Source organism: Juglans microcarpa x Juglans regia, chromosome 5S, assembly GCF_004785595.1.
Source record: "Juglans microcarpa x Juglans regia isolate MS1-56 chromosome 5S, Jm3101_v1.0, whole genome shotgun sequence".
Classification (NCBI taxonomy): domain Eukaryota; kingdom Viridiplantae; phylum Streptophyta; class Magnoliopsida; order Fagales; family Juglandaceae; genus Juglans; species Juglans microcarpa x Juglans regia.
In genome coordinates, this window is record NC_054603.1 from 31948812 (window position 1) to 31971849 (window position 23038).

The 23038-nt window shown below is 38.2% G+C and overlaps 1 protein-coding gene across 1 annotated transcript; it reads left to right on the forward strand.

Moving 5' to 3' along the window:
- The first annotated feature begins 11559 nt into the window (after window positions 1-11559).
- LOC121266895 (L-ascorbate oxidase homolog) lies at window positions 11560-13780 on the forward strand. The gene is given in 4 exon segments (XM_041170741.1): window positions 11560-11934; window positions 12063-12130; window positions 12133-13168; window positions 13290-13780. Coding segments are annotated over 4 exon segments (1653 nt in total). The 5' UTR covers window positions 11560-11686; the 3' UTR covers window positions 13591-13780.
- Window positions 13781-23038: the final 9258 nt, after the last annotated feature.

The following is a 23038-nucleotide window of genomic DNA, read 5'->3' on the forward strand; positions in this document are numbered from 1 at the left end:
CAGATAACTCCCTTGCCAACCTTACCACCTGTTGACAAGGAAGGCAGAATTCAACTAGAACCTCAAGTTGTGTTGGGGAGGTGTACGAAGAAGGTAGTTAATCATGCAATGACTGGAGTTTTGATTCATTGGAGTGGGATTCTTCCGGAGGATAGCACGTGGGAGACTTTGTGGAAACTCAAAAACCTTTACCCTCAACTTGTGGGCAAGGCCTTGTAAAGAGGGGGAGCTTAGTACTGAACCTTGTGATCAATGCTTATTGAATGGGGGGAGAATGTTATATGCTGAAGGAAGACAATTAATACAGTTACTGGAAGAGGGTTTTTGTATAGAAGAGGGATTGAAGGGAAGAATAAAGTAAGAATGAAATGGTGCACTTGAATAAGTGAAACAGTGCACTTCGAAAAAAATGATACGGGACGTTTTTGTAATGGGTTTAGTTTGGGCGCATTTTTTATTGGATTTAGGCTTTGTACATGGGTGTTAAACTGTGTTTTGTACCATTTAGTAATACAGGCGTTTTACCATGTTTTGTTGTATAAAAGGGTAAACGCAAGGGAAGATGAGATATATGAATGCTTGAAGAAGTATCTCGATGTATTGAAGGGAGGTTGAGTTTTCCTCAAAATAAACTCATTCTTGATTTTCTTGAATTCTTAATTCTATTTCGTCATTTAAGGTCGAGTTGAGTTTTCCTCGAAATAAACTCATTCTTGATTTTTTGAATTCTTGATTCGGTCTCTTCATTTCATGTCCATGTTATAGTTCTTGTAATGATTCTATGTATCTGATATGTAAAATAAGCCAAATATGGAATAAAGAATACGTAGCAATGGGAAGGGAAGGAATGCAGGGAATGTGTTTGTAGAAATGGCAAAGAAAATCTGGGAATGTGAAATGATATTAGGGTTCGTTCGAGGGAATCCCTTAACCTCCTAGCAAGAGTCCGAATTCATGAAGATTACAGTACAATTCTGACACTGCCGTGCCCTCCTTCAAATCCTCACAGGAATTCAACATAAGCAAATAGCATAGCAACACGTGTAAAAGAAAATAACCGACTACGGAATGAAAAGAAAACAACAAGATAAATTCAAGTCTTCTGGAATCTTCAGCATCGGACAAAACGGTGCGTTGAGGTGAAGCCTCAGCTGTGCGTTTTGGAGTCCCAGACTTATGGCTAAACGGTGCGTTCTGTAGGCTCAGTTCTGCGTTTTGAGTTCTTCATGCGTCTAAGTCCCGAATCTTCCCAACTTCTAGACCAGTTCTACTTCCTCTGACTTCCACTTCTCTTCGTCTTCCTTGCGAACCCTAACCTCTGCTCTTCTCCTTCAAGTCAGCACAGAGGACCATAACAGTTCTCTACAAAAAAGTTTTTACATGAATAGTAAAATATATTGTTCAAACCCGATAGACATCATGAATTGCCTTAGAGGTGATTACTCTACGAGTTTGGTCGCAATACCATTTTGAAAGGCACTGATCATATTTTACACAAAGTGTTAACTCGAGAAGATTTTTACGAAATTTAAAGGACCATAGTTTGTGGACTAGAGTCCAAGTCAAATCGGATCAATTAAAATAGTCATTTTGATAGTCAGATCAATTACTGCATGTCAATGCATTCTCCCATAATTGATCTGTATAACCCACATATTGAAATTACATTTTTTATTTAATAAATATTTAAACCATGCTCATTTTTAAATAAGGATGATGTTTAATGCGGAGGTTTTATGGTATTGTTTGTTTGAAAATAATTTCATTTTCTTAGTATTTTTTATTTATTTTTAATTATATCAATTGTATTGGAATGTAATTTAATTTTAATTGGATATTTGATAAGAACTTGGGCTGTATCATTTTAGATATTGTAATGGATTTTGTATCAATTTGATATTGTCACGGATCTAGTTGTTATTATATAATTGATATAATACGTGTGAATAATAACTTATAAAAAAAAAAACACGTGCGAATAATATATGAGATTATGGGAATCGGGTTAAGTAAAATGGTCATGTCAGATTAAGGAGTTTGATTATTTGATTATTTCATTAAATGTGTCAAGATTGAAGACCACGCTGAGTCATACAACTGTATACTCATAAACACGAATTACCACTTTTCATGTTGGTTCAAATATCTAATCTTCAAGCATCAACTACAACCTCAAATGATATCAGGTCGCCCCTTTTTTCCGTTAAATTATTAAAATGACCGCCTGATTTCACGTATTTTAGAAAAAAGGTTCACGTGTTGTGAATATTCTCAAAATAGCATCCTTAAGCTACTATTTTTTTTTTCCTCAAATAATATCTTTCATCCAATTCTGACTACGTACTGAAATTAACCAAAAAAAAAAAAAAAAGAGGAGTGACATAACTATAACAAAAATTTCAAAAATTGTAGTTTAGATACAAAGGCACAACCAAAAGAAATAGCCACCTATTTCTCTTCTCTCTTCACACTAAGAAGGAAACAAAATAAATTTTTGTCTCTAAAATAGACTTGTAGTGGTGTCCAATTTTTTAATCTACCATATCTAATGGATAATTGAATGAGATTTCTAATGAGTTTATCTCATTTTTTTCTCGATTTAACTAAAATAGGTTAATTTTAAACTAGTTTAATTTTTATTAATAATTTAATTAGTATTTGTTTTATATTTTCTCCCACCTACCACGCGTTTGTGATATATTTATTATTGAGATAAAAGAAGAATATGGATGTAACCGATCCGATTCGATTTGATTTTGAGTATATTTTAGAACCAAATTGATATACACAAATTTTGAGATTTGAAGAACTGATACCGTACTGGTTACACTCAGAAATCGATACTTCCGATTTTATCGATTTCGGTTCGGTTTGGTCCGATTTTTTCGATATATTATATATATAGTATATATAATATACTATATAAGTGATAATATAGTGATATAGTATTTGATTATGTATGCTAGTAATAATATGATGCCTACATACACTTTTTATATGAGTGTATATGATCAAATGTATAGAAATGTATTTATTAAAAAGAATATATATTATATTTTATTTTGCTATAAAATGTATTTATCCTTAATATATATAGTTTTTATTAATAACATATGATCAAATGTTCAAGTTTAAGATTAAAATTTATGTTCTATTAGTTTTATATTATAAAATTAAATTTTTTAATGATAATGTTATATCAAATATTATATTAAGATTTATAAGATTAATTTGATGTTAAATCAAATGTTATATTAATTTTATATTATTAGAATATTATTATTATAAATGAATAATAGGATTTTAAAATTTAATATTATATTAATTAGTAATTAAGCATCTAATATAAAATTATTTTATATATAATTTTATATATTATATATATAAATTATATATGAAAATTATATATTATATAAAATATTTTTTATATGATTTTATATAAAAAATAATTTATATAATATAAAAATTACAAAATATATATATGAATGAACCAGTCTGGTTCGATGTTAGAAAAAGGAAAACAAAAACCTATATCGATTTTGACTGTTTTTGAAAAATATAGAACCGATATCAAACCAAACCTATTTTGAGCCGGACCTGGGTTCGGTTCACCAGTTTTGTTTTAACCCTAGAGAAGAACTTAAAAGGTAACACTAATTCTAACTCTAATAGCATTTTTTTTTTTTATCTTACATCCACTCCACTTGCTGCAAAAATTATAATTATTGGTTCTAATTGTTACTAAATCTCTATATCTTTCTTATAATATGATAAATAATCACATCCTCACGAGATAATTATAGATGAATGAGCTATTTTAATTTATGGTCACTCTATCCAACTACATTTTCAATCTTGGATTTTTCGATTTAGTCGCATGATCATTTATATTACTTTCATCAAATAATTAAATCTTTGGGGAGGGAAATATTGTTTGATGGTCTTTCTTTGAGAAAGAGGCAAAATATAATCAACTGAATTCGGGGCAAATATGATGGGAACCAAGGTGGGCCTAGTCTTAAAAATTATTCCTACGGATTCATATCAAAATATTTATAATCTTACTATAGATTTGTTATCTCATATTTGCTTTTCATGAGATTATACCAATTAAAATTGAGGGTTTTGTTCTATATCCATGAATGCAATCATACATGAAGGATCTTTTTTTTGCTCTGTCTTTCACCCTATATCTCTTATCCTTAGAGGTTATTTATAACTTTACTAAGATTAGCAAAGTCTAGATTTTCTTTGAGCCATCACAAGAAGATATCTATAGACTATATCTATCATTAAGACTAAGAATATTGTCATATCTCATACATTCATTGACAAAACAAAGCAATCAATACTTTCTATTTAATGTTCACTATTCTTTAAGGATCGAGAGTCTTTGCATATTTGCATATTTGAGAATTGTGTCCAATGATAATAATTTACAGTGTAACACCCTAGTTTAACGACCTAAATGCAAATGGTTATACATTTGTACTCTAAAATGTGTCTTCCTTTTGAGTAGGGCTGTACATAAAAGTCACTCACCCTGCTTGAACTGACTTTCTGACCTGAACCTACCCAAATACCCGATCCAATTCAGTGCAACTTGGAATCAGAAATGTTCGAATCTCTTCCAAACTTAATCGGTTCATGTTGGTTATTACCCAATGCCCGAATGTTTGCCCGAACTACTCTGGTATACACGAAACCGTATCTTTTTCCCACATACATACACACGTAATTGTTTCACCATAGGGGACAAAGAAGAATGCTTGACAAAATTACCATAGCTCGTGGTGGCCACAATAGCAGCACGCAACAAATGTGAACTGAAACAGGTTTTGCTTTATCTGAGAGAGAACAAAAAGGAAAAAGAGGAAACTCAAGTCTAAGAAAAGGTTTTGCTTTCGTATATGGGATGTTTATTCGAGGGGAAAAGAAAATTGGGTGACTTTTTTTTCTCCAAGAAAGCATAGGGAGAAAACTAGAAAGTGAGTGACTAGTGATGAAGTGTCGCAGAGTTTGAGTGCAAAATGTGAGAAATGGTAGATCCAAATAGTCGTCCATGGATTTCTTTTCCTTAAAATATTAAATTTTGATGGATCCATCTTTGACAATTGATAGAAATTCTTGTGCAAAAGAAAATGGAGCGTCATTTTACCATTTTTTTTTTTAATTTGGCTTTGAACTTTCCAGGATTCAGTCTACCATGCACTAAGGTTGTCCCTATCTCTGAACTTGGCCATCATCCTAATTGGATGGTTACCCAATGGCATTAAAATCGTGAAAGACCCACTAGCTCAGAGCTGCAATCTTTACCCAAATTTTAATGCTTTTGGTTTCACCGTGGACTATCTTTTATTTGCTACTCCACACTTATATATCACCTTTTTGAATTATATATTATGTGCTTTGCTCCAAACAGTGGGATTAGACATGGAAGAAGTGGTTAAATGGTGCTGATCATAAGTACTTATGAAAATAGTGAAGCATGCATGCTGGCATATCCTATTACTTTTTTATCGGTTGTCGGGATTGGAGAGAGAAATATTTCCCCAATTTGGTTGGGCTCGATTCACCTCACAAAAGCCCACGAACCAAGTTCCATAAGCTCAGTGAAAGAGAAGTAAGAAGGGCCACGATGTGCAGCCTTGAGGAGATGCCACCAGTACATTCGAGTCCTATTAAGGATATAACCATTGAGGGAATTCAGGCCTTCCTTATAAGGATAGGTATTCGAGATACCCGCCTTTAACGTTGTCTCCTTATATGGCTATTGCCTAACTGAAGCTGGATATTCATCACACCTAAGATCATCGAAGCATATCATGCGATTATAAAATCTTTATCAGTTGAGTAAGTGCCTATATATCTGACACCAATTGTTGATTTGAGGTAACTCTTTACAACCATGTTGGTTCCATATTTCACCATTATAAACACTAACTTAGGCATCAAAGGTGTTACCTACCCCCTTAGCCCTCACGCTTCTTTTGGTCTAGGTCGGCAATGGTGTGAAACACGTTCTTAACCGTTGGCGTCATCTATGGGATCTAGTTGATAACATCGACATGCTTTTTGTATGCCTGCTATGATACGTTCTCCAGCAACTCATGATCAAAAAGCTAACTCGACCAACATGGAGGGGAGATTTGCAGAAATGGAAGAGTAGATGAAGGAGATGTCGTTGGAGATGGAGAGTCTTTAGCGGGAGAATGAAATCTTGAAGTGAAGAAATGCCGGATCTAGAGAAGGTGCTGGGCCAAGCCAGAACGATAGGACTGAAGTGGAGAAGTGCTGGCGAGGTGGCGGTCGACAACGAGGAGAAGAAGAGGATGCACAATGAGTTGAGCAGTTTCATGGATAAATATGAGGAGATGACCAAGAAGATAGGAGCGTCGTCCTTGGTCGATTAGTTGCTCAGTAGCACTGATCTCGCTTACAATGCCGAGGTGATGGCCGCACTGCTCCTGCCTAAGTTCAAAGTTCCATAAATGGAGATGTACGACTAATCTAAGGACCCGTTCAAACATCTAGAGGCGTTTAAGGCTCAAATGATGCTCCACGACTTTCTTGGGGAGACTATTTGTTGAGGTTTCCCCTTGAAACTTAAGAGGCCTGTTAGGAGATGGTTTGGAGCCTTGCAACTGAGCACCATTGACAGCCTCGAAGAGTTGGGCAAGCAGTTTCTAACCCAGTTCATGGCCAATAAAAGAAGACGGTGACCATCCGCCTACCTTCTCACTGTAAAACAACGAGAGGATGAGAGCTTGAAGGCTTACCTTTTCCAGTTCAACAATGAGCACATGACTACAAACGACCAAGATGAAAAGATTACACTAGAAGCACTCTTGGGCGGCACCTAGCCCAAGAACCCTTTCATGGCGGAATTGGTAAGAAGGGACAACATGATAGGAGGAAGGATGATAGAGCTCCGTCTAAGAAGACACACTCGAACATGAGCGTGCAAGCGAGGGCTGATGGACAGCCTTCAAGCGGCAGCAATCAGAGTCAAATAACTTGCAAACACTACACGTATCACAATAGAAGGACATTGGATAAAGGACTATCATCACTTGAAACAACGGATAGAAGAGTTGCAGTAAAATAGGAACCTCAGATGATTAATTTCCTAGCATTCCTCCCCACCCAGATGAGTAAAGGAAAGGAGACTTGAATGGGGACAAAGGCCCCACAGAAGTGAGAGCCCAAAGAGAATAAAGATTATGAGAAGGAGCACAGAGAATGTTCCTCGCAAAAATCCAGACAATGTTCCCTTAGGCAAAATCCAAACCATGTTTGCCGGAGGCAGCTCAGCCACACTAGTAGAATGGTATACGCTAGCAGGGTGAGGTACAAGGAAGTTTTTAGTATTTGGATACCAACTAAGCAGGCCCGAAGCCAAAAGACCACGACCATCTCCGTTGACGAGAATGACTATGAGGGATTGATTTACCCCCATGAAGATACATTAGTGGTAACCATCCTAGTTGCCAACTTCACCACCCGAAGGATACTAATAGATAATGAGAGTTCGGATGACATACTTTTTTTGGAAGCATTTGCAAAGATGGCAATCGATCAAAGCCGGTTGCGCCCTTCACCAACACTATTGAAAGGATTCTTGGGGGGGAGACTATACAACCCATGGGTTCCATAACCCTACCTGTGACAATTTGATTGGAAACACACATCTATACCACTATGAAAAATCTCCTGGTGGTCGAAACTTGCTCCTCCTATAATGCGATCATCGGGCGAATGACCTTGCACAACTTAAGGGTCGTAGCTTCTATGTACTACCTAAAGATGAAATTTTCAATGAAAGTGGGTGTAGGAGAAGTGTGCAGTGAGCAAGTACTGGCGAGGGAATGCTACGTGCAGGAACTTAAAGACAGGGGAAAAGAGTGCGCATAGAAAAACCACTTGTGACTGGACTGCAAGTTCTGTGCCCACCTCCTAAACTCATTGAACGAGAAGTGGAAATCCAAAACAAGCAGAATCTGAAGCAAGGAGAGGCTTTTGAACCCCTATAGTTGGTTGCACTGGATGATGCTCACTTGGAGAGGAAGGTAAGGATAGGCACAAAAATAGAGCCTGGGGTTAGATTGTAATTGAAGCAACTACTCACCGAGCACAAGGACGCCTTCACTTAGAGTCACAAAGACATGCCTGAGATCGATAGAAATGTTATCGAACACTATTTGAGCATAGACTAGTGTTTTGATTTCTTTTTCATTCTTAAAGAAATGGCCAAAATTTGCCGTGTCAGAACAATAATCGGCATGGCTAAAACAGGTATTTTGTATCGTCTAAAATCTCGACATTCAGCTTATTTCAGTTGGGTATTCCAACCGGAACTAGTCTTCCGATTTGAAACATTTAGATAAAATTTGTAGTAGAGAGAGAATGTGGATGAACTAGGAAGGGGAAGAGATAATCTGTAAGATCTCTAGAAGTTTTACAGATTTGAAGTAGGAAAGTGACGTGAGCAAAATAAATCATGGATTAATAAAACATAAAGCATTCAAACCTTAGAAAAAAACAAAAAATCAAGAATGCCACCAGTTGCTTGCTCCGCCTCGAAACAGAGAAACCCATCTTTGGAACCTCAGTATTTTTATTTTTAGGAAGCTCAAGATTCAAACAAGAGAAAAAAGAGAAATGGTCATTTCTAGAATTCAACCGGAGTTGTGGCCGCGTTCTGAATTTTGACAATTGGTATGACTTTTGACAAGGGGCATTGGAACTTGAAATCTTTGAAAAGAAATTGTGATAGCTCCACGTGAAGAGAACTGCATTACAATACAAAAAAAATATCATAGAAACATATGGCTCAAGCCTCAAACCCCATTAAAATATACAATTTCATAAACTAACCCCCTTAAACAAATAAGAATTACAAATAAAAGCGTAACAATTAAAATTTTTCTTATTCTCTGGCTTTATGGAGCAACATGTGCAAATGAAAATAATCTCTTTACTTACTCAATCAGTCTTCAATTTTTATTATGTTAAGTTTTGTAGTAATATTTTTAAGATTTAGAATAGATTATATATATAAGTATCTATATAATAATTATCCTGAAACGGTACACCGAAACATACTAATATCAAAATGTTCTATTCCAATCCCTCAACTGGAATGGTGATTGAAATAGAATTCAAAACCTTGTCATAGACCCCGACGCCAAGAAGATTCGACAGAAATAGAGGAGCACCAGTACCGAGAAGTACGCCGCGATAGTAGAGGAGGTTGACTACCTGTTCACTACAGGTTTATTAGGGAGACCCACTACACGGAGTGGCTTTCCACTACATGGAGTGGCTTTCCAATATAGTCCTTGTTCGTAATTCAAATGGAAAAAAATGATCGACTTCACCAACTTGAACAAAACATGCCCTAAGGACAGCTTTCCCTTACAGCGTATCGAGTGGATCGTGGATTCAATGGTTGAGCACAAGATGATGAGCTTCATGGATGCCTATTTTGGATACAACCAAATCCAGATGAGCCCCAACAATGAGGGAAAAATCACTTTCGTAACGGGCCGAGGGCTATACTACTATCGAGTAATGCCTTCCGGACTGAAGAATGTCGGAGCGACCTATAAGAGGTTGGAAAACCGGATGTTTAAAAAGTAAATTGGGTGTAACATGAAAGTCTACGTAAAAGACTTGCTCGTTAAGAGCAAAGAACCAGAACAACACACCAACGATTTACAAGAAGCCATCACAGTCCACTACAGGTACAAAATGAAGCTCAACCACATGAAACGCACCTTGGGAGTAGAGTAAGGGAAATTCCTCGTCTTCATGGTCTTAGAAAGAGACATTAAGGCCAATCCTAAGAAGACCCAAGCCATTATCAACATGAAATCTCCCAAGACCCTCGATGAGGTACAAAGATGAGCAAGGAGGATCATAGCACTCAACAAATTAGTTTCCAAGTCAATAGACAAGTGCCTACTATTTTTCCAAGTGCTACGAGAAGTCCACGAGTAAAATAAAGAATGAGAAGAAGCGTTATTTAGCTCAAAGAATACCTGTCAAAACCTCCCCTTCTAAGTCAAATCATGTGAGGAGAAATCTTATACCTGTATCTGTGGCGAAAGTTGTGCCTGTAGCATTAGTATGAGAAGAAGATAAGGCGCAGATGTCAATTTACTACACCAACCAAGCATTGAGGGGAGCCGAAATTAGATACCAGTCGACGGAACTACTAGCATTTCTTTGGTTGTAACTACTCGCTGGTTGAGACCTTATCTTCAAGCACAAGATAAGAGTCCTGACAGAGGCCCCTCTCAAGAAAGTGCTGCAATGTTCTGACACGTTCAAGTGGTTAGTAAACTAGTAAATTGAACTCAACGAGTTCAACATCGACTACCTCCCTCGGATATCCATCAAAGGGCAAACATTGACAGATTTCGTTGCGGAACTAACTAATCCTACAAAGACGTGTTTGCCCCGCCTGCCGGGAATCACTGGCAAGTCTATGTCAATGGCTCGTCTTGCCGCTCAGGCGAAGGTGTAGGAGTATATGTGACATTAAGCTTGGGAGATGAGTCCTATTACTCGATCAGGCTCGAATTCAAAACTACCAACAATGAAGTAGAATATGAAACTCTACTGGTGGAGCTCGCCATACTAGTGAAGGCATTAGGTGCAACATAAGTGGAAGTAAAGGCAGACTCCCAAGTGGTGATAAACCAAATAAAGGGAGATCATATGTGGCGAAGGGCCAAAGACTCCTTTCTTAATTGAATAGTGGGTATACGTTCAAACCTACAAATTTTGCACATTCGAAGTATGGTTACTCTCGAATGTTGTTTTAGTGATATAATTTGATTGTCACAAAAAATCTTTGGTAACAATGGCAATGTGACGGTTTTTCATCACAAAAATTTAATGTTGCTCTTCTCCTTCGCAAGAATAATTTTGGACGTAGAGGGTGAAATAAGGGGCTTCGTTTAAAGCTCACATTATATAACATTGATCTAGCTCTAACTTTCAACTTGATAATTATATTGAAACCCTGAAGGAAATATTGCCAAGATTAAGTACTTCGTTTAAAGCTTACATTATATAACATTGATCTAGCTCTAACTTTCAACTTGATAATTATATTGAAAAATTCTGAAGGATATATTGCCAAGATGAAGGATATATTCTCCATGAAATTATAGTTCAAACACAGAACTAATTATTTTGGCTTCATTGAATGCATCCATTCAAGATTAAATTTAGTTCTAGTTAGTCTTAATAGTTTTCTTTTAATTTGTAAAAAGTGAGGTTGAAAGGCTTGAAAAGTGGGTTTGGATGTTTTGGACACAGCTAAATTCTTCTCGGCCTTGAGAAGATTAGGTACGGGTTGGTTATGAGAGAGAGAGAGAGAGAGAGAGAGAGAGCACGCGTGTTTTCCGGGGTAGGGGAGAAACGAAACAAATTGTGAGGAAGGACGGAATGGTAGGGTGCAAAATAAAAGGGTGAGCTTAGAAAAGATTGCGGAGAGTTTGAATGGTTGAGAAAGTTTTTGTAAGATGTATAAAAGGAGAGGTCGGGTGGGGTGGCCAGACCCGCGCAAGAGGAAGGCCAATTATCTTCTTCCAAAATAGGCCACATATAAGTGTAGAGAGAGAGAGAGAGAGAGAGAGAGAGAAAGAGAGAGAGAGATCAGAGAGAGAGAGAGATGGGAGGAGGGGCGTTCACGTTGCTCTTGTGCCTCTTTGCCGCGGCAATGTCAATGGTACACGGTGAGGACCCTTATCTCTTCTTCACATGGAACGTTACCTACGGCACAATTGCTCCACTTGGAGTCCCTCAACAAGGCATTCTCATAAACGGTCAATTTCCCGGACCCAATATCAACTCCACTACCAACAACAACATAGTCATCAATGTCTTCAACAACCTAGATGAGCCATTCCTGTTGACATGGTGTGCTCATTCTCCATTTTTTAATCACTTTGTATCGAGTAAAAAAATATACATAAAAATGAGTTGTGTGAAAATTTTGACTAATTATTTGTGCTCAATGTACGTCTAACGTTTGATTTGATTGCCAGGAGCGGCATCCAACATAGGAAAAACTCTTGGCAAGATGGCACACTTGGAACCATGTGCCCAATTCCCCCAAGACAAACTACACCTATCACTTCCAAGTCAAGGACCAAATTGGAAGCTACATCTACTACCCCACCACTGCCATGCACAGGGCTGCTGGTGCCTTTGGTGGCCTCCGTGTGAACAGTCGCTTACTCATTCCTGTCCCATATGCTGATCCCGAAGATGATTACACTGTCTTGATTGGTGACTGGTACATCAAGAGCCACTCTACCCTCAGGAAATTCTTGGATAGTGGCCGCTCCCTAGGTAGGCCAGACGGTGTCCTCATCAATGGAAAATCTGCCAAGGGTGACGGCAAGGATGAGCCCTTGTTCCATATGAAGCCTGGCAAAACCTACAAATATAGAATATGCAATGTTGGCCTAAAGAATTCCCTTAACTTCAGAATCCAAGGCCACACCATGAAGTTGGTGGAGATGGAGGGCTCCCACACAGTCCAAAACACATACCAATCCCTTGACGTCCATGTGGGACAATGTTTCTCAGTTCTTGTCACTGCGGACCAAAAGCCGAAGGAATACTTCATGATTGCCTCAACTCGGTTCACCAAGAGTGTGCTTACTTGTAAGGGTCTCATCAGTTACACCAATGGCAAGGGCCCAGCCTCACCTGAGATTCCTGAGGCCCCTGTTGGTTGGGCCTGGTCCCTCAACCAATTCCGCACCTTCCGTTGGAACCTCACTGCCAGTGCTGCCAGGCCTAACCCTCAAGGATCCTACCATTATGGTGCCATTAACATTACCCGCACCATCAAGCTCGTGAACACAGCCAGCAAGGTTGACGGCAATCTTCGTTATGCTGTAAATGGCATCTCCCACGTCGACCCTCCCACCCCGCTGAAGCTAGCAGAGTACTATAGAGTCGCGGATAAGGTCTTCAAATATAACATCATCTCTGACGATCCACAATCTGACGGTGTAGAAGTTACCAAGGCACCGATTGTCTTGAACGCAACTTTCCGTAACTTTGTCGAGATTATCTTCGAGAACCACGAGAAGAGCATACAATCTTGGCATTTGGATGGATACTCCTTCTTCGCAGTTGCGTAAGTGGCTACTAATGGTTCAATGTACTCTTTTTAATTGAATATTGTTTTGTTCATGTGATTGATGATAATTTTGTATTAATTGATGTTTCTTGTGTTTTTTATTGACTTCAATTAATAGCATTGAGCCTGGGAGGTGGAACCCAGAACGTCGAAGGAATTACAATCTTCTTGACGCTGTAAGCAGGCACACAGTCCAAGTTTTTCCCAACTCATGGGCAGCCATTCTCTTGACATTTGATAATGCCGGAATGTGGAATATAAGGTCTGAGGTGGCAGAGAGGCGCTACCTCGGACAACAACTCTATGCTAGCATTTTGTCTCCTGCACGCTCCCTTAGAGACGAGTACAACATTCCTGACGATTCCTTGCTTTGTGGCATTGTAAAGGATCTACCCAAGCCCCCACCGTACACCATCTAAGATGATCTACCCTCACGGCACACGCCATCTCACACAAGGATAGTGGGAGTGAGAAGAAGATAACGGGAGAGACCACCTATCATGTGTATGAGATCATGAGACACATGATTTAATTTATGTAATTGTACTTATACATTTTTTAAGCATACAGTCGAGAAGATGGTAAAGAATAAGTGATTGGAAAACGATAGTTACTGCTTATACGTCAACCGTAGATCATGACATTAAATTTTTGTATCATTGATTTACCTATGCTATCCTTTTTTCTTTTCATTTACGGTAAATTAAGTCCATATATATCATTGATTTTTCCTGTCTATAATTTTTATCCAATTTCAGCTTGGTCGACTACCCATCTCTAGGAAGTTCTCATCGACCCAACTTCACTTATGCGATCCTAGAATTCCAATCCCGAGGACTAAAAACCTTGAGTTGCTAGTTGGCCATCATATATAGCTAGCATCGTAAAATTTTAAAAAATGAATAATGCTATCCTTCTGTTTCATTTTAATCGCTCATATATATATTTATTTTTAATTTTTTTTACTTAATGATTAAGGAAGTGACTATTAGTGTATTATTGTATTTTTTTATTTTTAAAAATTTTTTAAATATATTAAAAAATATAAAGAAAAAAAGAAGACAAAAATAAAAAGTGGGATTTGTACTAGTGGGCACGTCTAACAATCAAAATTGGGCGGCACACTAGCACTTCTCTTAAAAAATACAAGAGAGTGAAACACAACTCACGAGAGTTTCCGTAAAAATTTAAAAGAAAATACAAAAACCAAAACTTCTTTCCCAAAATTCTCCAACAAATTTTATTTAAACAAATTCTCAATTCTATCTACTAAATTTCACAAACTTCAATATAAAACATACATTAAAAAATTATCCAAACTAATTTTCATTTTAACCATAACTTAACAATTTTAACGTAAACATATCCCAAATGTCTTCAAGAATTCTCACAATATTATTACACAAATTTTCATTTACCAAACACGCCTCAATACATGAGCCTAGAATTTTACTAAAATTTATTTATTTAAAGGAAATGAGCTAAAGTCTGAGTTTACGAGAATCAACTTGTTGAGTATATTTAATTAATTCACTACAAGACAAATGATGATGAGTTATTTACGATAAAATGATTGTTTTTTATGAGAATAGATTCATTTTAACATGAAGTAATCATTTTGACAAAAAAAAACTAACAAAAAATAAAAAGATTTCTTGTAATCTAGTCAATCAACATCATGTTATAAAACAGTTAACTCTAATCCAAATCAAATACCTAAATATATCAATTAGGTTCCCGTTGGGTTTTTAGAGTTTGCATTGCATTGGGCTTCTTTTTATCACCTCCATAATTAGACACATTTCTAGTGAGTAATACTGCATGCAATGGTAGAGTATACAAGCGTCGTGTAGTCACTTTGAAATAGAGTAGGGCTGTCAACTATTAAAAAATTAATTTTTTTTCATGTAGATCTTATATTTATTCATTTTTTTTAAAGTGATTACAAAGTGCTTGCACAATCAAGCATTTCTCTTGTCTAATCGATCTGCTTCATCTAATTCTTCACAAAAACTTCTCTTTTGCTTGCACAATTATCTAAAGCACATAAACAATAATTAAATCAATAAGACCAGCAGCACATTATAAGGTTTGGTTTGGTTACACAAATTAATTCATCTTATTTTATCTTATCTAATATAATCATTATAATTTTTTTAAACTCTCACACAAAATATAATAAATAATTTGACTTTTTTAAATCTCAAAATAAACTTAATATTAAAATATTATATACTAACAATATTTTATTCAATTTTTAATTTTTATCTCATCTCATCTCATTTATCTGTGTAACCAAACAAGATCTAGATTTGAATATTTGAGTTTTAGGAATTCAAGTACATATAAGGGTACTTATAACAGGTTAGCTATTTTACAAATATAAAAAACTAGATAATTTCTGAAAAAAATTAAAAAGAAGATAGAGAATCAGAAATGCCAAACCCACCGAAGTTGGGTCCCGAAAGTGTGTCCGGAAGCAATTTTATTTTTATTTTTTTACTTAGTAATTAAGGAATGTTTCTAAATGATGTTGTGAATTTTTTATTCTTTTAAAAAATGTTTATGATGATTAAAAATATACATAAAAAAATAAAAAAAATAAAAAAATGAAATGCACTTATCGAGACACACTTTCGGGACACTTTTTCGGTGTCTGTAGTGCCACTCATAGAGCATATACCAAATGTTGACTTCTTCATGGATCGAGGCATATAGATCGAGGTGGGTTTCGACTATCTTTTGGAGTTTCGAGTTTAACAAATAGTTTCAACACAAGAATATTTTAAAATATTTATAAATAGTAATAAAATAATTTGCAATTAATAGTAAAATAGTTCGAGTTAAGATATTTTATTGAATTTTGATAAAGAGAAAGAAAAAATTGAATAAAATATTATAAAGTTAAAAACTTGTTTGAATATAAATTTTTAATAGAATTTTTATTTTGAAAATTTGAAAAATATATATTATTTTTCGTATTTTGTTTAGAAGTTTGAAAAAATTGTAATGATTAGAAAAAAATTGAAGATTTGAAATTAAAAAAGTGTTTTGTATTTGAGTGATGTTTGAGAAGGAAATATCTAAAAATATCTAAAAATACATAAGAATATTAGAGAGGTCAAAATCTCTCCTAGGCCTCAAAGCCCACCTATGAGGCTCAAAGAACCCAGGCCCAAAGTAAAGAACCCAAGACAAGCCTCAAACGTCATGTGTGCCACCCACTCAGGATCGACACGCCACTCGTAGAAAAGGGATCTAGCAGATTTTGATTCATCAGGGTAGATTCAAACGCATCCTCGCTGATCGAACAAGGTCAACAAATGAGGGAGTTTCAAACCTCTAATTTAATTCAAATAAGAGATAAGGTTGTTATAGAAATGAGAACAACAGACCTCTCTTGACCTCTATATATACGAGAAGAGACGAACTAGCCAAGTAAGTAAATGGAACCTCCGTTCTTTATTTAACTCAAACAAGTCGTCCAACTTAGGCATTAAAGGCATTTCAATACCCTTCAAGCCTTTCTCGATCAACTTGTTGCAGATTCGCAACGAGTATGCGCATGAGTGCAAAACACTCCCAAAATAGTTGGTGTCGTCTATGGGATCTTCCTTTCACATGCCTGCCACCAAGTGCTCTCAAGCAACCAAGGACAAGGAAGCAATATTCGTGAACATGGAGGACAGATTAACATAAATGGAGGATAAGCTGAAGAAAGTAATAGAGGAATTGAAAGCACTACAATGCGAAAGTGCTGGGCATTGTGTGCCGGTTTGGAGTGCTACAATCAGGGTCCATAGAAAGCTTCGAGGAGTTGGGAAGGCAATTCCTGACCCAGTTCATGGCAAGTAGAAGGAGAAGGAGACCAACCACATATCTGCTCATAGTGAAAATACTGAAAGATGAAAGCTTGAAAACTTACCTGGCGTGGTTTAACAAAGAATGTATGATGACTGACGATCAACATGAAAAGATCATGCTAGCAGCTTTGTTAGGAGGGATCTGGCCTAGAGGCCCCTTTATGATCAAGTTGACGAGAAAAACCCCAGCCACGCTACGAGAGATTATGGATAAGGTAGATGACTTTGTCAATGCAGAAGACACACCGTGGGCTTTAATCGCACCAAGAAAATCAAAGATATCAATGACTAGGAAATGAGGTCAAAGGAAGGACCAGGAAAGTGACTCAAGAACAAAAGAGAACCAGCGTGAGGATAGGCGAGAAACAACAAGTCTTGCACAGGTGATGAATTATACAGGACATAATGCTCTAGCATGAACGTTCATGAAAAGAACAGGGAACCTTCCCGGGCCTACAACTGCGAACAATGGTCCTAACAATTTTATATGTATCACAATGCTAGGGGACACCGGACAGAAGACTGCCATATCCTAAAAGGAAGATCAAGGGAATGCAGGACAGTGGCTAGCTCCAACGATTAGTTGCCTAAAATACTATGCGCCCTTGGAAACTAAACGAAAGAAAGCAAGATCAGGAACGAAGGCACCAAAGAAGCAAGAGCTCGAGGAGGGAAAAGACGACTAGAAAGCCCCACAACCGAGCTCCTAAGTGAAGCATGGACCGAGCTAATCCACGTCTTGGAGAAATTTGCACAATTGCCAGAGGATTCACTGGTGGTGACCCCACCTTCTCTAAACGAAAGCCCTATGCACGCCAAGCCAGATACATGGAAATTTTCAGTATCAAGAGACTAGAAAAATAGCCAAGGGCACAACCGACAATCACAATATCCTTCAGCAAAGATGATTGTTGAGAAGTGATTTATCCACACAATGATGCATTTGTAGTGACTGTGGCGCCCTCGACCCCCACGTGTTATTTTTGTGGAGTTCGTGACATCGGGATGATGACCAGAATTGTACAAAAAACAGTAAAATAACTTTACAAGAATTTTATAGTCTTCCGACAGATAATTTAAAGAAAACAAATAACATAAGGGAAACAAGTCCCAAAACGCTGAACAACACATCAGCGACTTAAGCTTCTGGCGGAGTCGGTCCTTCAAGTTCATACTCGGGCTCTGCATCAAACTCTACGCCACCATAAAACGGAACCGTAGGGTAAAACACCACTATAAGATTATGACATCTCAGCAAGTAATTAACCAAAACAACATCCAAATATTTAAAACACATTTATATAAACACGCGTCCCCATACGGACAGATCAACAACCCACATTCTTTTTCCCAAAATATCATTTTTATACTTATACCAAAATCCTTTTTTTGGTCCCATTCATATTTATTATGAAATTACGCATGCACCACGGTCTCCCTATGGACCGTCCGCACACCCTGGCTCTCTTCGTCACATCACGGGTAACGTCCGTGCATGAGACTTCGTAACGAGCGATACCCAGCTCCGCGCCCAGCGCGTACATGGCCAAGCATCCTTTAACCTCGCCAGCCAAAAGGTCACGGAATCGGTACGAGAGCGTTACCGTCTCATCCATTCCTGTCGTCGCCCTACGACAACTCAAGGGACGTCACGTCAGTCTGTTACGCTCCCCAGTGACCAGAGGAGCTCCACCAAGATAATGCCCCATCTTGACTTGGGGTCGTGATACACACGCACCCGCGCCATTAATAACAACAGTCTCAATTCCAACTGACAACATGACATCACAACACAATTTATTATAAATGATAAATATGCATTGCAACAGTTTATTGGAATAAATATTAAATATCTCATTTACAACAAAATAATCCTTCATTTACAATTATACAGTTTCACAAATATACCCATAATCCCGTCCTCCAATCCGGCCCAAGGCCCAAATCCAACAACTCCAATTTAACAAACCCAACACTTCAACGGCTCAAGGCCCAATTTCCAACAAAAACAACAGATCAATAATTTACAAATGAACAACAGTTATAATGCCAAATTAAATCACTTGATTTACGATGGAAAATTATATACACACGATGATGGGTATTTCTGAAAGATCACTTAAAGGCGTTGCTCAAGGTGGCGGCTCAACGGAACACTGCCCAAAAATTGGGTTTTATCACACGGCAACAACAAACACCAACCGATCAATTTTCCCCCAATTATAACAAAACCAAGCTCAACAAAATCTTAAGCTCTCGGATTCAACACCCAAAACTCACAAATTTCAGAATCGAAGCACTCAGCAAAACCACACAAACACTCGGGTTCATCCCAAAAATTCACAGATCAAACACTCCAATTAAGAGGGACAAGATTAAGGAACCCGAAAAAATTATTTGCAGAAGCCGTGGCCTATTTATAGGCCAAGCACGACTGTGGCAGGTGCCCGTGTGTCACACGGGTAGAAGAAGAGAAAACAGCATCAAGCTGGACGTGGCAGCGTGGGTTACGTGGTGGAGTGATAGCTTGACAGCAGATGCAGGAAGGCGTTGTTGAAGGACACGGAGAAACCATGGAAGCTCGAGGTGGCAGGTGGTGGTGGCCGTGTGAAGCCACGGCTTGACAGCAAGGCTTCGGAGCCTCCATCGAACGACACGGAGAGGAAGAGGCAAGGTGGAGGTGGCGGCTTGCGACTGATTTGCGGAACGAAGTCCCGAACGGGCAGCAGCTGCGTGGAGGAAGGAAGAAGAAATTTGTAGAAGAAGTAAGAAGGAGGAAGAAGATGGAGCACGGCGCAAGGGAAAAAGAGATGAAGCCCTAATGCCATCCTCCAAAACGACGTCGTATTGATAAGTGAGGGCTGAGTTTCTCACAGGCCGCATGGGCTGGGCCGCGCTTCGCACACGGATTGGGCTAGACCACATGACTGGGCCACAAGTAAAACACACGGGCTGGGTTGGAACCGGCTCACCAAACACACACACCCACGGCCCAAAATGAAAAACACACATATACACACAGCCCAGCAAAATAATCACTACAATAAAATTACACAAAAAATTAATAACACATATAAAAATAAATAATAAAGAAATTAAAATCCCAACATACCAAAATAATTAACAATAAAATAATACACTTTAAAAATAACATAAATAAAATAACACAATAATATAATTAAATAAATAATTTAAAACCCATAAAAATAGAGATCTCACAGTGACCATGCTAATGGCCAATTATACCACATGAAGAATATTGATTGACAATGACAGCTCGATCGACTTCCTTTTCTGGGAAGCATTTATAAAGATGAGGATCAACCAAAGCAGTTAAAACCAACACCTGGCTTGTTGAAGGGATTTTCAGGAGAAGCAGTACAACCCATAGGCTTAATCGCCTTACTAGTGACAGCGAGGTCCAGCCCATGCATGACCACCACAATGACGGATTTCTTGGTGGTTAAGACTCAATCATCCTACAATGCCATTATTAGGCGACCAATGTTGAACGCCCTCAAATCCGTTACCTCCACTTACCACCTAAAAATAAAATTTCCCACAAAAGCAGGAATAGGGGAAATTTGCGGCAAGTAAGTGCTTACCCGTGAGTGTTATGTACAAGAACTCAGGGATAGGGAAAATGATGCCATGATGATTGAGTCCCAAGCATTGAGTGGTCCTTTTCCACTTTCCCTTCTAGAAATACTAGTGCATGAAATAGAAGCAAGAAACGAAGATGCCTTGAAGTAAGGCGAGACCGATGAGCCTCTTGAACTAATCACCATTGATCCTCCCACCTTGAAGCCATAGTAAAGACCAGGACCAAAATGAAAAATGAAGAAAGACAACGACTAAAGCAACTACTTACCGAACACTAGGATATCTTCGTCTAGAGTCACAAGGACATGCTTGGAATTGACGAGAAAGTCATAGAGCATCTACTAAATGTCAACCCAGATGTATAGCTAGTTAATCAGAAAAAAGAAGCTTTAGTACCAAGAAGTACTCAGCTATTGTGGAAGAGGTAGATCGACTCTTCGCACTCAGATTCATCAGAGAAGTCCACTATCCTGAATAGCTCTTGAACGTGATACTCTTAAAAAAGTCAAATGGGAAATGATGAATGTGCATAGATTTCACTAATCTCAACACAGCCTACCTTGAGTACAGCTTCCCTTACCTCGAATAGACTTTAATCGTAGACTCCACCGCGGGACATAGAATGCTGAGTTTCATGGAGGCCTGTTTGGGGTATAATCAGATTCGAATGAGCCAAGTCAACCAAGAAAAAATAACATTCATAACCGATCAGGGACTATACAGTTACAGAGTCATGCATAGGGTGGAACATGGAAGTAGATGTTGACAACCTATTGGTCAAGAGTAAAGAACCAGAACAACATGTGGAAGACCTGAGGGAAGCCTTTAGGGTGTTACGGCAATACAAAATGAAACTCAACCAGACGAAATGGGCATTTGGCGTACGCTCGGACAAGTTTCTGGGTTTCATAGTGTCGGAGAAAGGAATCGAAGCTAACCTAAAGAAAGTACAAGTGATCATTGAGATGAAGTTGGCAAGGAACCTAATGAAGTACAGAAGTTGGTTGGGAAAATAATGGCACTCAATAGGTTAATGTCTAGATCGACCGACAAATTTCTATCTTTTTTCTGAGTCTTGAGGAAAATACAAACTCAAAGAATAACTCGCGCACCCCCAACTACTGAGTCAAACCAAGGAAGGCGAACCTGCTTTTGTATCTATCAGTCATGTCGGACGCCGTCTCTGCCACTCTTATACGCAAGGAAGGAAGTGTACAAAGGCCAGTGTACTATATAAGTCAAACTCTTAGAGGGGTTGAGACCTAATGGGCCGATACCCAAAAGTTGAAATAATGACATTCATAGTAGTAATAGCCACCTGCTGGCTGCAACCTTATTTCCAAGCACACCCTATAAGAGTAGTGACGACAATACCACTGCAAAAAGTGCTACAACGACTAGACATCTCTGGCTGACTGGTAAAGTGGTCCATTGAAATAAGCGGATTCGACATCAATTATATTCCTCAGACTGCGGCGAAAGGCAAGTCCTGGCCAGTTTTCTAGCCGAATTCTTAAAATTTCCCAAGGAAGCACTGGAACATCCTTTGGAGAAACTGTGTCAAATATACGTCTACTACTCATCCAGCCAAACAAAAGTGGGAGTAGAGGTGTACGTAATAGTAGAGAATGGCACTGCAACATACTATACGATAAGATTGGGATTCAAGGTCACCAACATTGAAGTTGAATACGAAGTAGTATTGGTAGGACTCAACATAGTAGAAGCCTCGGGAGTAAGGGAAGTCAAGATGAAGGTAGACTCCCAAGTTGTAGTTAGCCAAGTAACAGGGGAATATCTAATGAAGAGCGAGAAACTTAAAAAATACCTACAACAGGCCTATGAAGGGCACAATCTCCTTCATTACTTCCAAATCGACCGCATCCCGAGGGAAGAAAATTGGAAGGCCGATCGACTTGCGCTTGCAACATCTGGGAACAATGAAAAGCCTTACCATGGAAAGCGATCACGTGAACAGTAAAGGTCCCAACCATCGAGTTTGAAGTCTTAGAAGTAAGCATAGAAAACCCAACATGGGCATATGACGTAATTAAATTCTTAATACTGAGAAACTTCCACCTGGTAAGGAAGAGGCGAGAAATGTGGAGAACAAAGCTACCCGATTTACCATGATTAGTGGCACACTACACAAGAGAGGTTTCTCAACCCCCCTCCTAAGATGTGTGTCAAGAGAAGAGGCCCAATACGTTATGGAGGAAGTACATAGAGGGATATGTGGAAATCATTCAAGAGGAAAAGCCTTAATGGCTAAGATCATGAGGGAAATGTACTATTAGCCGCATGCCCTCAAAGATGCCAAGGAGTTCACTAAGAAATGTGCCCAATGTCAATTACACGTACCAGTCCCAAGTAGGCCACCCTAGGAGCTGACAGCAGTCAC